At 49.5% G+C, this 15,473-nt stretch overlaps 4 protein-coding genes across 4 annotated transcripts; 1 reads left to right on the top strand and 3 right to left on the bottom strand.

The window, feature by feature from the left end:
- Positions 1 to 125: 125 nt before the first annotated feature.
- Positions 126 to 1,892, top strand: LOC9636103 (uncharacterized FAD-linked oxidoreductase ARB_02478). Its single transcript, XM_002967480.1, has one exon. It carries the CDS (start codon positions 126 to 128, stop codon positions 1,890 to 1,892), a length of 1,767 nt encoding a protein of 588 aa, XP_002967526.1.
- A 1,462-nt stretch (positions 1,893 to 3,354) lies between these two features.
- Positions 3,355 to 7,896, bottom strand: LOC9636102. Its single transcript, XM_024672190.1, has 13 exons — positions 7,269 to 7,896; positions 7,050 to 7,185; positions 6,861 to 6,997; positions 6,601 to 6,802; positions 6,311 to 6,549; positions 6,152 to 6,260; positions 5,961 to 6,105; positions 5,765 to 5,910; positions 5,526 to 5,698; positions 5,202 to 5,477; positions 5,108 to 5,151; positions 4,848 to 5,050; positions 3,355 to 4,794 (listed from the first exon to the last, which is right to left on the bottom strand). The coding sequence occupies exons 1-13, from the start codon at positions 7,449 to 7,451 to the stop codon at positions 3,467 to 3,469; spliced, it is 3,321 nt and encodes a 1,106-aa protein (XP_024527958.1). The 5' UTR covers positions 7,452 to 7,896; the 3' UTR covers positions 3,355 to 3,466.
- A 558-nt stretch (positions 7,897 to 8,454) lies between these two features.
- LOC9636100 (ABC transporter B family member 20) lies at positions 8,455 to 14,255 on the bottom strand. Its single transcript, XM_002967119.2, has 12 exons — positions 14,163 to 14,255; positions 13,070 to 14,068; positions 12,938 to 12,992; positions 12,700 to 12,875; positions 12,445 to 12,645; positions 12,126 to 12,385; positions 11,764 to 12,071; positions 11,494 to 11,717; positions 11,103 to 11,443; positions 10,354 to 11,054; positions 10,050 to 10,291; positions 8,455 to 9,997 (listed from the first exon to the last, which is right to left on the bottom strand). The coding sequence occupies exons 2-12, from the start codon at positions 13,430 to 13,432 to the stop codon at positions 8,756 to 8,758; spliced, it is 4,113 nt and encodes a 1,370-aa protein (XP_002967165.1). The 5' UTR covers positions 13,433 to 14,068; positions 14,163 to 14,255; the 3' UTR covers positions 8,455 to 8,755.
- On the bottom strand, positions 14,148 to 15,424 carry LOC9632601 (protein Iojap, chloroplastic). Its single transcript, XM_024671820.1, has 6 exons — positions 15,150 to 15,424; positions 14,960 to 15,098; positions 14,752 to 14,890; positions 14,604 to 14,692; positions 14,333 to 14,508; positions 14,148 to 14,271 (listed from the first exon to the last, which is right to left on the bottom strand). Exons 1-5 carry the CDS (start codon positions 15,417 to 15,419, stop codon positions 14,333 to 14,335), a joined length of 813 nt encoding a protein of 270 aa, XP_024527588.1. The 5' UTR covers positions 15,420 to 15,424; the 3' UTR covers positions 14,148 to 14,271.
- Positions 15,425 to 15,473: the final 49 nt, after the last annotated feature.

Raw genomic sequence — 15,473 nt, 5'->3', positions numbered from 1 at the left:
CAAGCGTCGTTATGAAAGACTTTGGAGCGAAAGAAGAAAAGGCAGGACACTTACGTCGCCGAAGTGATCGTGTTGTGGTCCACACACGCTTTAAGTAGGCACAAGGAAGAGAAGTCCAGCAAGCCATGGAATTGTCCTTTCATCTGATTCTTCTCTCTCTCCTGCTTAGCAGCTATGGAGAGAGCAGCTGCAAATGCACGCCTCGGAGCTCCTGCTGGCCAAGCTCCACAATCTGGTCAGCTTTCAATCGCTCCATCGATGGCCGCCTCCTCGCACCAAAGCCATACGCCTGGCCGTGCCACACTCCGCAATACGATCCGGTCGCTTGCAGCGCTGCTAGGCAGCTCCAAAACAATCCGTTCGCGAGGAGCGAGGTTGTCGGAGCTATGCAGTATCCGAACTGGGAGTCCGGCATCACCGGTTTCGGCTGCCCGCTGAATGGAACCGGCGCTCTTTCCAGTCCCTGCTACCAAGACGACGTCTCCATCTACGCCATCAACGTTTCCAGTGTGTCTCACATCCAGGCCGGAGTCGTCTTCGCCAAGAAGTATAACTTGCGGCTGGTGATCAAATCGAGCGGGCACGACTGGCTTGGCCGGAGCACTGCGCCTGGCTCGCTGTGCATCTGGCTCCACCATCTCACAAACATCTTCACGAACGACTCTTTCGTTCCGCAAAGTTGTCCAGTAAGTGATCCGGTCCCTGCTGTGACTGCCCAGCCTGGTGTTACTTGGGACTTCCTCTACGACTTTCTGCGCCAGAGGAACCGGGTTGCCGTCGGGCCGATGGGATCCTCCCCGAGTGCTGCCGGAGGCTTCGTCCAAGGCGGTGGCCACGGGCCTTTGTCGCGGACTTTCGGCTACGCTGCTGACAATGCTCTCGAGTTCACGGTGGTGACGGCTGATGGACGAGTCCGAGTAGCCAACCGGTGCCGAAACCCGGACCTGTTCTGGGCTCTCAAAGGTGGCGGCGGAGGAACTTTCGGCGTCGTTGTTTCCGCGACGTACCGGACTTTCCCTGATCTCCAGCTCGGCTACGTCCAGACTCTGTTCATCGCTGCGTCTGCCACTCGCTCCAGCCACGAAGATCTGATCGCCAAGTTTGTGGAAGTCACGCCTTCCATGGACGAAGCTCGGCTTGCCGGCTACTTCTTCCTCTACACGAACTATATCACCCTCTCTTTCGTGCTGCCGAATGGAACAGCCGCGGAGGCACGGGCGGCGTTTGCTCCCCTGGTTTCCTACGTCGAGGGGCATCCCCAGCTCCTCGTCATCACCTACACCGTCACCTCGTATCCAAACTTCGTCCAGTGGCACGACGGAGTCCTCTGCGCGACCAATCCCGGAGTGTGCACCGATCTAACAGGCGCGCCTCGGGCTCTGGCAACGCGGTTCATGCCCAGGACGATCATCCAGGACTCACCGGCGGTGCTGACAAACGCCCTCGTGAGAATTCTCTTCGAGCGGAGCTTCAGTCCCATCTTCGGCTTGTTCGTGTTTGGAGGCGCGGCAGCGAGCGTCCAGGGCAGGAACAATTCCCTGAGCGCTGTCTGGAGGGACGCTCTGTGGCATGTCAGCCTCTCCCGGACCTGGAACGACAGCACGACTGTGAAAGAGCGGCAGCAAATCTTCCAGTATCTTACCACGACCGACGACATTCTTCGCAACATCACGCCCGGCGGAGGGTGCTACAAGAACGAGGCGGACTACTTCGAGCCATACTGGCAGGACGCGTTCTTCGGGGAGAAGTACTCGGCGCTCAAGGCGATCAAGGAGAGCGTGGATCCAACCCGCTTGTTCCTGTGCTGGAAGTGCGTTGGAAGCGAAAATCTGGTCCAAGGCAACTGCAAAGCCGCAGGAAATCGAAAATCGCAACATACCTCACTCACATAGACCCCGACTAGAGCCCTAAATAAAAGTAATACATTTGTTTTCGGAGCACGAAAAACAATGACAGCTATATAATTATGAAAGTTTAGGGTTAGAAGCTACATGTCTTTTGAGGATAGGTAATTTTGCAGGCAGTCAAAATTAAAGAGTGAATTTGCAAATAAGTGTGGTGCTTGCATGAAACATGGTGGATTTAAAATTTTATATCTACAAGGAATGTATATAAGTAGCCAAAGTCCATATTAAAGGAAACTTACATAAAGCATGATGGATTGTAAGCGTGGTGGATTGTAGCTTACATCTTACTTACAAGGAATACAAGTTGTTTCCTTTTGGTTGCATCAGAAAATTTCATAAAGCTTGGTTTTTATGAAAATTATAGGCATTGTGGTTCCAGATCATTGTGTTCTATTGTAGGCATCAAGCCACAGGCCAATAGAAATTTTTTCACAATTAAATCTTCAATATTTCTGTTTGCTTTGCATGGGATCTTTCCATGGAAATTTGCATCTTTTTTACAACTTTTGTTCTCCATTTTTATTTTATTTTTTTCCCTCTTCTGTTGGGTTGTTGTTAGCTCCAATAGCTCCAATGTTTAGAAGAGCCTTTGCAAGTATTTACATACACTAGACTTGATCCAGGTCTTCCTGTAGAAGTTGAGCAGGCAAGTCTTGGCATGAATCCCCACCACAAGTCTTCATGTAGTGTTTTGTCTTTGCTTGAATAATAGAGTCAGTAAATAAAAGCTCTGAGGAGCATTTTGATTTTCCAGGTAAATTTGGGATTGTGGAAACATAAAAAGAAGCAAATATGTTCGTTCACCATCCTCTCTTTCATGCTGCCGATATTTCGTGTAGAGGTAGAAGTAGCCAGCAACCCAAGGAAGGTGTGACTTCCACAAACTAGATCCCAACGAGTGGCAGACGCAGCAACAAACAGAGTTTGCACGTAAGCTGAGTTCAAGACCAGGGAAAGTCCAGTATGTCACGGAAACAATGGCGCCAAAAGTCCGCCACCTTTGAGAGCCCGGAACAACTCCGGGTTTTGACACTACTCGGGCGTCACCACCATGCAGCGCTGCCTTGGAGGGAGGCTCTGTGGCGTGTTAGCCTCTCCAGGACCTGGAACGACAGCACGACTGTAGAGGAGCGGCAGCAAATCTTCCAGTTTCTTACCTCATCTCCGCAACATCACACCCGGCGGAGGATGCTACAAGAACGAGGCTGGCAGGACGCATTCCTCGGGGAGAAGTACTCGGCGGCTCAAGGCGATCAAGGAGAGAGTGGATCCACGGAGACTCGGCTCGCTCCAGTGCTGGAAGTGCGTTAGAAGCGAAATGCTAAGCCGCAGGAAATCGTGCGTGATCACATCTAGATCGACTTGGCCGCATTCAGCGTTTGATGGAGGTAGCTCAGGATCTATTTCTGTTTTCTCCCTTTTCTGCCATTCCAGAAACAACGAGTTCTTCACGGGATCGAAACATGCGCTGGTCCTCCATTTTCCAACGGAATGACTAATAACACTTTACAATAAATCCTTTGTAGAGTTACAAAAAAGTTGTGTGTTGGTAAGCTCGCTCAGCTCGTGCCGTGATGATCCTCGGCACCTATCTGGCTTGAATCCATGGCGCTGCTCTGCTGCTGCTCCTCCCTCTTAGAGCCTGGAAAGCTGGCCCTGGCCAGCTCGCGCAGAGTTTTCAGCTCGCTCGAGTTCGTGTCCGACCTCGACGGCCTCGTCTTCTTGCCTTCGAACGACACCGACCTCGACCAATGGCCTGGAACCTTGTGGAACGATCCCGCTGGTTGGAGGAGCCTCCCGGAGCCGGACGAAGCCCTCGACTGCTGGCCCAGGCTGCGAGGATCGACGAGCGAGGGGGAGCCTGGATCGTAGGCCGGACCGCCCGTCTCGGTGAAGGAGATCGGCGAGCTCGAGGGAAGAACTTTGCTGCGTTGTTGGAAGTCCGGGGACGGGCTGAGATGCACCACGGGGACCAGTCCGATCCTCGGCTGCTGCGGAGGAGTGATGAACTTGGGCCACTTTCTCTGCGGGATGAATGGAAAAACCAGTCCTTTCCCCAGCATCCTCATCCCCGCCTTGAACGATGGCTCCTGGGGAGCCGAGAGCTTGAGCAGCTTCTCCATGAGCGCGTACCACTCGTTTATCAGCTGGCACATGAAGCTCGACAGCAGCAGCGTCACCATGGCGATGCCCAGGCTTCTCCGGTTGTCGGACGAGTGGTCGTCGGGTAACAGGGCCATCCCGATGCTGAAAACCGCAAGCTCGCACAGCAGCGACACGCTCTCCACCAAATGCACGCCCCTCCGAATGTAAGGCTTGAAAAGTACCAGGTAAAGAAGCTGGATCAGAGTGACTGCCAGCGCCAGAGAGAGCTGCCTCCACGAGACTTCGCTTCCAGGATGCACTCCAAAGACTATTCCCAGGGTGGCACGCCTTGCGATATCGGCCATGATGTAGAAAACTCTGGCAGCACCTATTAGCTTGTGCGCTTTGGAGACGGACATGTCGACGCTGTCTTCGTCGGAGTTGACGGGCTTCATCCTGCCGATGCCTTTGCCTTCACTGTCCACCCATTTTGATCCATAGTCCTCGTCCACATATACCACCCTGGGAGGACCTTTCCGGTTCTCAAACAGCAAGCCAAACTTGGGGATGAAACTGGACGAGAGACCCTCCTTGCGGACCCACTTCCCAATGTGACTTTCGCCGAGTAGCAAACGCACTACTCCCCGGCAAACGTGACCGCCTGCCTGACTCCTGTACTCTTTGTACTGAACCAATGCACCCCAGATGACCGCGACCAGCAAAAACATCAGCACGGAGAGGAAGAAGCCAGTTGGAACTGCAAGTAACAACACTCCCACAATGATCCCACCCGTTGTACCACCTGAGCAAGGCAATCGTGACTCGCACAAGCAAAAATAACAGCAGACTTCTTACCCCGAATGATGAAGGCCGCTGCTTGACAGATACACGGTAAAGCAACGTAAAGGAGAAAAATCTCGAAGCGAGGAACGCAAAGAGCGCCTCTGAGAGTTGCCTCCGTTCTCCATCGTAGAAAATAGAGTAGCAACAGGTGGAAAAGAACGAAACCACCCCCGAAAACTCCCAACCAAAACATATTCTTCCCGAAGTCGTTCCATCTGTAGCGTGAATCGAAGAAGTTAATTATATACATGACCTTGTGAACTTCTACGTACCCGTTATATTTCCCTTCAAGAACGACAGATTCTCCGTGTTGCATCTGTGAGAAAGCCTCCAGGTAAATGATAGCAACAAAAGCGTCATTTGTACCTGAAAGAAAAGCCTATATTCGTCTGAGCTTAACGCGGGTCCATAAAGAGTTGTGTTGGACCCCAGCTTTCGGCGTGTTTCCAAGTAATCCAAAGAATAAGGACTGTTGGCTTGGTAATGTAGCTTATGGCTCAGAATAGATTGCTGCTTTTCCCATGGAAGCTTGACGTGAGGGATAAACCATTTCATGCTCCGGACAGTTTCACTATACTCAACGGGAAAATTCGTTGAGGCATAATATGATAACGCAAATACTTGTAGATGTCCGGCCATTCCCTGCATACATTCCATCAGTACAGAGTGGCATCCTCATGATTCACATACCAGAAGATTTCCTGATGGATTTGACACAATAGAGCTCACAGTCCTGCTAGTAATCGCACCAGCTCCCCCCAAACTAGTGGAGGCTATAGAGACCAGCCCCGAAGTTATGAATGTAGCAAGTATACCCGCTGTGACAAAACAAGACGAAGCGACTGCAATTGCAGGTGGTGAATCTAGAAACAGAGTAGCACGTCAGAAACAAGAGACTTTTTCTCTACTGAAAAGACTGAAAAACTTACAATGGCGTACTTGCAGCTGGCTGGATGCAAGATTTGGATTTCCGGCAATATCAGTCGTTTTGTTTTCAGATATAAACACCGTGACAACTTGGTCAGCGGGAATGAGTAGCTCCGCGAAGTATTTGCTCTTAGTTATTTCGCTTAGCCTGCAACACGGAAACCTTTAAAGCTGATAACCCAACATAAATTTGCTCACCTCGTAACTTTGCCAGCAGACAAGTTGAAATCTGATGAATCAAATAAAAAAACCGGTTCAGAAAATTCAATCCAGACTCCGGTAGTGCGTTTCCTTGTTTTCACGGACGACGATGGGGATAGTAGTACCTCCGGCCTCTTACGATCTAGAGCCAAGCTTCACGGTCATTTACATTCACAAGAAAGGATTACCGTATAAGAAGCTGACATGGTTTGACTGCAATACGTAAGTACCATCACGGCTTTGCAAGCCTCCCTGAAGTTGTACTGTCACAACGGCGGAGTCCGAGATATTCGTGAGCTGGGGAAAGAGACTTTGAGTGCCGAAATATAAGAATGCAGTTTAGTTACCAGAAAGCCGTATCTCCGCTTGCCGTGACTTTTTCTTTCTGTTGGTTGAAGAACACCATCAGTAACATTCAAGGCTCCAAGAATCTCTTCAGTCGTGTTGACTATAGGCCGTGAAAAGTCCAAAAATATCCCAAGGTCGCCGATATCTCTGGTCACCTGCAGGGATCGCGGTTGCTTATTGACTACCACTTGAACTTCCGTGATTCCGGTCCAAAGGTTAACATCAACAGGAGTTCTGTCTGCAAATGAAACACCACAATTACATTCATACTATAGCTGAAAGAGCATACCAAAGCGCACAATGACACTCGAGTTGTCTCCCCTCCGGAACTTGTTCCCAGCCAAATCGCTGCAAAATTCTTTTCCTAACGCAACAATGACTCGGCCCGACTGAGTTGCAGCTGATAAATTGAGTACAAGGTTGTACTCCAAATTCGGTCGGATAACACGCAAGCTTGATGGCACAATACTTCCAGGACCGTGGGTAGCTACCTAGAAAAGTTGAAAATTGTCTGCAAGAAAGCATTTTCTACCTTTTTTAAAAACTTACAGGACAATTTGCAATGTCAGAACACTTAAATCCACCATCTCCAGCGCAAGATTCACTTAATATGATATGCAAAGTGGCATTCAAGGCATTGGTAAATTCTCTATCAACCGTTATTGATCCGGTTGGAGGTATAGAATCTGTAAATTGGTCGTTAGATATGAAAAACCGAGAAAGCTGGGGAAAACTGACCGACAGTCCAATTGTAGCTCACGGATACTGAAGAATTGACCGTCTGTATCGAAACTTCAAAAACGTGATCGCCATCTATTAAACTCGAGTAAGAATCTCCGCGAGAAGCGCAATCGTGAAATGGCGATCCATCCAGCTGCGCATCAAACAGCAAACTTTAAGAAACGAGATAGAAAGAAAAAACAAACACAAAGAAAAACAAAGGATCCGATACAGTACCTTGCATTGAATAGCACAGTCACTGCAAGCATCGTTTCCTCCCGAGGCATTCTTTACCATGAACTCAAAGGTGGCATTCCTTTGAGCAGTCACGAGCGCCGGTGCTCTCGTAAGCACTGGAACCTGAGCTTGAGCCCATAAACATCCCGACAAGAGCGAAAGAATCCACAGCAGCGACGCCATTGCACCTCCAATCGACCAATCCCAGCTTCCACCAATCAAAGATCATACTGACATCCTCTCGAGCGCCTGGAAATGCCCCGAGAAGACAATGTAGGTAACCTCTATCCACAATCTATCCAGTTCTATAAATCCCCCGAGCCCAGCAGTAGCGTCGAAGCTCAGGATCCATCCCTTTGCCTTGTATCCTCACCTAGAATCCACATTTAGCGCTTAAGCTACAGCATTCTTCCAGCCGAATCCGCCGCGACGCGCCGCAGCTCGATCTACTCGCAAGCATCGCCCGGCCAAGAATGTAGCTCGATCTTACCACAAATCCGCAGCTATCGTCGCGGCGCAGATCGGGCGCGCCAGAGGAAGAACCCTGATTTACCCTCTCGCCCTCGCGCGAATCGAAGAAATATTGCCTCTCTCCTCTCTTCCCTCCCTCTCGCTTTTTACCGCGCGGTGAAAGAGTGATAAAAAACCACGTTTTATGCACACGGTGAAACTTGCGGCGTCATATCGGACCCGTTCATGCCCTCATCCGACGGACAATGCCATGCCACGTCACAGCGCGGTACCGTACGAGGGAGAGAATTTATCGCGCCGTAGGTCCAGGCTGGCAGTGATGGGCCCATGGGTTTGTATTGCGTATGTATGATTCGTGCATACTGACCACCACGATTATGGCCCATGTGGCCCAAACGCCAGAGCAAAATCTGGCAATTGCTGGTTGGCATAGGAGCTCCCAACACCTCTATAAATTGTTATCTCTAGACGTATGTACATACCAACAAGCTACGTATTAAGCGCGATAGCGGCGTTTTGTTGGCAGACGTTTATAACCTTTTGTAGCGTTTCGCGGATCAAATAACTTTTTTTGGAGCTATCACAAGTTCTCCTTACTGTGACAACTTATCACAGCCTTCGTCTATATAATCAAGAGATCGCAAAGCTTTGTCTTCGTATCTATCTTATCAAAGCTTCATTGTCTCGGCCTGTTTTCTTCTTAAAGATCACACTGTGAAAAACAATGCCAATCGATTATTATTTCCCTGGAAGGTCAGCTCGTAAATGCCCAAAAAACACAGCTCTAAGAAGTGAAAGCTAGTACCAGTATAGTCAAAAAAATTGGAGTATCTTACAGTTCTTTTTTTTTTTCTTGAAAGCTTTCGCTGGAATCTCGTTGTCTCGTTCGTTCTCGTTGTTCTTCGTTGTCTCGTTCGTTCTTCTTTCTTTCCTTATGTACAGCGTCGCGTCCCCTCTTCTTTTTCCTCCCGAGTTCCTGGAAAACTTCTCTCGCGCCCCCGGGAAGAACCGATCGATTAACCACCGTAGCTGGAAACCGTGTGCTGCCTCATCGGCTTGGACATGTGTGACATGATAAACCGCGAGTAGAGGCCGCCTCTTTCCATGAGAACGTTGTGAGCTCCTTCTTCCACAATCCGGCCGTCGTGAAGCACCGCCACTTTGTCCACCCGCTTGAGCATCGCAATCCTGTGAGCTATAACGATGGTGGTCTTGTTCCCCAGAATGAGCGTGTCCAACGCCTCCTGTACCACCCGGCTCGACTCACTCTCCACCGCGGAGCTTGCCTCGTCCAGCAGCAAGATGGGAGCGTTCTTGAGCACAACTCTCGCGATGGCGATTCGTTGCTTCTGTCCGGCGGTGAGCTCCACCCCTCGCATGCCGATGTGCGTGTCGTATCCGTGAGGCAGCCCGCTGATAAACTGGTGAGCGTTTGCTATTCGGGCAGCCTCCTTCATCTCGGCCTCGGTTGCGTTGCGCTTGGCGTAGATGATATTCTCTCGAATGGTGGTGGAGAATAGAACCGGCTCTTGCTGTACCAGGCCCATGTTGCTGCGAAGCCACCGCAGGTTGAAAGCCTTGAGGTCCTTTCCGTCCAGTGTCACCGAGCCGGCTACGGGGTCGTAAAACCGCTCGATCAGAGAGATGACTGTGCTCTTGCCGGATCCTGAGAGTCCCACGACTGCCACCGTCTGTCCACCCGTTGCCTTGAGATTGAAATCGTTGAGTATAACTGCGTCTGGCCTCGTCGGATATCTGAACTCGACGCCACGAAACTCTATGGTACCAAAGATGTTTGGAAGCTTCAGGCCGTCACCATCGTCGGACTCGATTGTTGGTTTCCTGTCAATTATCTGAAACACGGGCCTCAGTGATTCCCGTCTCTTGAGGATGTAAGGTGCCAGACAGAAAGGCTCCACCAGCGCAAACGTTGCGAACGAGAACACGGTGAATGCCTTCAAGACTTCGCTGAGCCTCCCGTCGTGCCTTTTCAGTATCTCGGTCCCGTACCAGAGAACGAAAGCGTTGGATGCAAACAAAAGGAACTGAGAAATGCCGAAGGCGATCCCTGTGACCTGACCACGGATAAAACTTCGGGCCTGGAGTCTCGCGAGTTGGTTCTTGTACAGCTGAACGACTTTATCTCCAGCAGAGAAGGATGCGATGGTGCATATATTCCTGACTGCGTCCTCAATGACTACGGAAGCTTTCGTATGCCACTCTCTAATGTTCCCAGAAAATCCCATCACCCACATTTTCTGCAGCAATCTGTAAATAAGAAACGTTCACAAACAGAAAGTGATGGCGTACCTGGAAAATAGCTGAGACTATAAGCAGAGGAATGGTAGCAATTGCAACTGTTCCCAAACGCCACTGGAGCAAGGTCGTCAATAAAACAGTCACGACAACAGCAGCGGTGTCTTGGATGATAATTGAGAGCCGGTTGCTAAAGGCTGCCCGAACAAAAGTAGCATCATTCGCCAGCTGAATCGACAGGGCCTCGGTACTATTATCGTCTTGATCAAACCACCCGATCTCGTTGCGTAAAATTGCTGCGACAGATGCACAACAATAAGTTTACTCAAATGCTCTAGGATGGTTGAGAGGTAAGTACCTGAGAACATTAGCCTTCGAACTCGTTCAGTCATTTTTTCTCCCATGATGCCGAAGTAAAAGTGTTGCAGGAAGTTGACGAAAACCGTCGCTAATCCCATACCAGTCACAAGCAAGCACCACTTGTTTATCTCACGTTTACTGCGGTGGTCCTGCGCGTGATAGTAGTACTGAGCAGTTTGAACGACGAAAAGGGCCATTAACGGATTGAAGGAGCCAAAAAACGCCGCACCGATGCTTCCGACAAAGGCATAACACCATTCAGGTCCACTCAGTTGTATGAGCCTCCAGTAGCTTGGCTTCTCATTGTTCCCAGGAGTCTCGGGGATAATGCTCGTCGATTCCAGTTCTACCAGCTGCGAGATGGATCTGCTGAATGTCTTCGAGTGAGATCTCTCGTTCTTGGGGTCAGATGTCAGGAGTGGCGACACGGGAGATTCCGGATCAGACTTGAAAGGTATTTGTTGGAAGTTGTGAATATCCAGCGGTGGCGGGTGTTGCGGATTTTTTTCTCCTTCCGCCGTTCCGCTGCCAAACGTTACGGAGTCTTTGTCTTCAGATGATGGACTTGGAATTTGAGGCGGTGAGCTGTGAACGCTACTAAACTCCGCGTAGCGTTGTCCATTCTGCGCCGCGACGGAAGAAGAGCGTATCAATCGAGGAGAGGAGGTATGAGCTGTTTCTCTGAAGCTTTTCTTGTTCCTGGAAATGAAACGTTAGCTTAGAAGATGATGGCAGCAAGATTCTTACCAAGGAACAACTCTTGCCGTCTCCTCAAGGCGAATTAGTTCTGCGTACGTTCCATCGGCAGCCATCAATTCATCGTGAGTACCAAGCTCAACAAGCTGGCCTTCTTCAATAACAGCGATTACATCCACATTTCGGATATTAGCCAGGCGGTGAGCGATTACGAGTGTCGTCCGACCAAGTATCAGTATGTCAAGGGCCTCTTGCACGTTCCGTTCGGCCTGTGGATCAAGATTACTGGTAGCTTCGTCAAGTAGTAGGATGGGTGGATTCTTTAAGACGGCTCTAGCGATGGCTAGCTTTAGCTTCATTTCTTCTGACAAAGTTATCCCTCCATCGCCAAGCTGCAGATATTATTCACTTCCAGAAAGTCAGGCACAACTAAAAATCTCACCAGTGTATTGTATCCGAAAGGTAGCGAGCTGATAAATGCATGAGCATGAGCAGTCTTCGCAGCCTCCTCGACGTCATCCATGCTTGCGTTTGATCGGCCGTAAAGAATGTTGTCTTTGATGCTAGACGCAAGCAGCGCAGGCTCGGGACTCACTAACCCAATCTGACTTCTAAGCCACGTCATTTGAAGGTTTCGTACGTTTTCACCGTCCAAAAGCACCTCGCCTGCACAATCACGATCAGAACCATGGAGAATATGTGATAGCCTCACCTAAAGTTGGATCATAAAAGCGAAGAATTAGTGATAGAATGCTACTTTTCCCAGCACCATTGCTTCCAACCAAAGCCATGGTTTTCTTTGGAGCTACTTGGAGATACAAGCCACTCAATATGGGTACATCGGGGCGCGAAGGATAGCTGAAATAGACATGCTTGAGCTCCAAACTTCCTTGAACGTTAGCAAGAATATTTCCCTGTTGAGTGTTAGCGATTGTCCTTTCAATCACGTCATAGAGTCTATAAGCTGCAATCTTGCTCTGTTCAAAAGCCGGGAAATTTGTTGCTGCCTGGTTCAACCCTCTGCATCGGCACGTAAGTAGGATACTAGAAGCAAGAGAGAATCTTTTAGCTTACAGTCCGCTTAAAATGATTGCGAATGCTGCCACGATAACTTCACCACCGTTGGCATCTCCTTTTCCAACAAGTATTCGACCAAACCACAATTGAAGAGCGCAAGAACAGATAGCTAGACCGTAGATAAAGCCAAGACCAACGCCTTGGACAAGACTGATTTGAACGCCATATCCAAGTGTAGTCTGAAGAGCGCTTGCATACAAGTGCTTCACCAAAGTTTCATTCGCAAAAGCATATATAGTTCGGACATATGCAATAGCCTGAGCACAAAAAAGAAAAACACTTTTATGTTTAAAAGAGAACGTGATTGATGACACACCTGTTCAGCGATACTCGCAGCTTCAGAGTAGGCATCTTGAACGCTTTCAGCAAGCTTATGCAAGAAAATGTTGGAGATGGCTCCAGCAACAACTATTAAAGGTCCAGTCGCTAGCGTCAAGAGAGCTATCTGCCAGCAGTTCAAAAATCCTACTACAAGACCCCCGACGAATGTAGCCATGTTATGCACATAATGGCTGACCTGTTAGAAAAAGTATAAGCCTAGCTGTTAGAGATGGAGACTCATAATGCATACCTTTTCCCCAATAGTATACTGGATAAACAGAACATCGTTCGAAACTTGGCTCACAATATCTCCATTGCTTGCATAACTCTCAAAAAACCCCATGTCTTGATTGAGCAAAACTTGCAGATATTTTGACCGCATTACAGAAGATTGCCTCTCCGCAGTCAAGAGCCAGCAAGAGACCTCTGCGGTAGAAACATGACAAAAGCGATCACCATCATTTCAAAGAACAACGCACGACACTTACGTATCCATCCAGCCAGCAAAACAGCTCCCGCAATGTAGAGAATATCCAGGACATACTATAAGAAAGAAAGAATTGCGTGAGCATAGAAAGAAGGAAAAGAAAAAGGCAAAGTCGCAAAGAACTGGTACTAACCTGCGTGAGATCATCGTATACTCGCGCTTGACTCGTTCTGTGCCGGTAGCAATTGAGGATTTTCCCAAAGAAGTGGAGGTAAACCGGCAGCGCAGCACCGTGAACAGCCGATGCGAGTGTCCCAAGGATCATAAGCACCCAGTCCCAAGTTCCAGCATACACGAACAGCTTGAAAAACGAGACTGCCACTGGGGAGAAATCTATGTCCTCTTCATCCTCTAGAACATCGTCATCCACGGGTATAGCATCACCCCCAGCATCCAAGTAAGGCGAAGGCGACTCTGGCGGCTCCGAGACCTCGGACACTGGCGTCAGTGGCTGGATGTGAGGTGGAGACCATCCAAACAGCCCCTTGTTCAACATTTCTTCCCCCTCCTTCCACTACTCCAGGCACCTCATGCTATCTCCTGCTGGATCTTCCCGCTTACTCCTCGAGCAGCATCACAAATTTCCCCGCATTTTCACCTCACGTTATCCAGTCCGAGGAGCTGTCCATCCTAGCAATCCCTCCAGCGCCTCATCCTGGACTTCCAGCGTCGCGCGAGCCGAAATTTCCCACCCGGAAGCTCCCGGCTGCCGCAAAACCCTACCTCAATTTCAAGAACACTGCATTGCCCGCGGGAGAGCTCCCGGCGCCCGCGAAGAGAGCTCCCGTAGCTCGATCGACCCGTGCGCCTCGCCCTGCCTCTTGCCCAGCCCTAGAAAATGTAGAACAGCTTTAGCGAAGAAAATGCGAGGACATTACTTTACGAGAATGAATGAAAGGAATGAATTGTGTGGTGGACCGCAAGCGTATCGGCCGTCGATCCGAGGCAAGATGGAAGCCCCATATTCTGCCACGTGTGCGCGCTTGACTGGCTGGCCAGCCGCGTCAATGTTCCAACACTTCTTTTTTGACTGACGGCACGCACTCACACATTAGAAAAATGGTTACAAGCCTTTCTTTTCTCCTTCGTCTCTTTGTTCTAGACGCTGGCCCTGCGACCAAAAGGAAGAATCCTTTAAAAAGAATCCACCCAAGAGAAGGACGCATCGATCAGTCTTGAATACCTCCTTCGAAGGACCCAAAACAAAACTATGGAGAAAAACTTACGTCATTTAGCTCAAAGAGATCATCACCACCATCATCAGCGCTTCACTGTTCCCCTCATCTCTCTTGAATTTGTCAAACACAAGCGGGCCATCTTCGCACTCGACTTGATCTGTGGAAAGCAGCGTTAGAACTTTTCAACTTCCTCCTCGATACAAACTGAGAGAACTTACTTAGCTCAAAGAGATCATCTCCTCTTCGCTCTCTCCCTCGGCATCTGACCTGGCTGTGCTGCTGCTACTGCTTTCCGAGACAAAAGGCAGCTCCACTAGAGGAGCGTTCGCATAAAACTCTTCCAAGTTGTAGAATTCTCGCTGCGATGGTAGAAAGATGTGCACAACGACATCACCTGCGAAGGGCAGAGACTTTTCGATCAGTACCAGCAGTGTAAATATCTGGCAGTAACACACACACACACAGAGAAGAATATTAAAAGACGCTCACCGAAATCCATGAGTGTCCAGCCCGAGGGCTTTCCGCTTGGTCTTGGAATTTTCCCGTACTGTTCTTGGGCGATGTCTTCTATTCTTCCACTGCAGATTTTAGAAACCGTACCTGGTAAGATCATAGAAAGAAACGATGGCAGGCTTACACTATAGCATTGACTTGAGGCATAGAAAACGCTGAAGCGATTAAAAAGTAGCGAGCCCAGTATATCAGAGGTTTGACGTGAAAGAGCTTGATATCCACCGCTTTAACTTCGTTGGCAGCTGTAGCTAGAGCAGTAGCCACTGCACTACGCAAAACACAAGATATCAGGCCAAACCATAGAAACGAGGAAAAGAAAGAATGGAACTTACTGGAGAGAGCCTCGGCATCCGCATTAGCATCTTCGGCAGATGATTTTCGAGGCTCTGGATCCGATCGCACAACATTCCCATACTCTTTCATCAACGCATCGATTTCCTCGTTGCTAAGAACATCCACGTCAACATTGTCCTGCAAGAATGAAACTCAAGTTCTTTTCGAGCTCGAAAGAGAAAATTTTACCTCCTCATCCTCCTCCTCAGTCTCCTCTTCTTCGTCGCTTAGCAAGGCGTCTTCCTGTTCTTCGTCCTCCGCTTGCGAATCCGACGCCATTGCCCGCCAAGCCCCGGATCTGGGATTCCCGGCTCTTTGGCACCATCCGCGCTGCGCAATCGACACCGCGATCGAGCAGCGCCTGCCATATTGCCTCCCGATCGAGCAGCGCTTACCGGAGGAATGCTGGCGTTGCCACAGGGCCAGAGCCCCCGCTCCCGCGCATTGGAGTGAGGCCATGTCCATAAACCCTATCTCTCTGGTTTAGGGTTTATGGAATCAAAAAGGTAATAA

Source organism: Selaginella moellendorffii, unplaced genomic scaffold (genome assembly GCF_000143415.4).
Source record: "Selaginella moellendorffii unplaced genomic scaffold, v1.0 SELMOscaffold_8, whole genome shotgun sequence".
Lineage (NCBI taxonomy): Eukaryota > Viridiplantae > Streptophyta > Lycopodiopsida > Selaginellales > Selaginellaceae > Selaginella > Selaginella moellendorffii.
The sequence above is the reverse complement of the archived record's forward strand: the minus strand, read 5'-3'. Positions and strand labels throughout refer to the sequence as shown.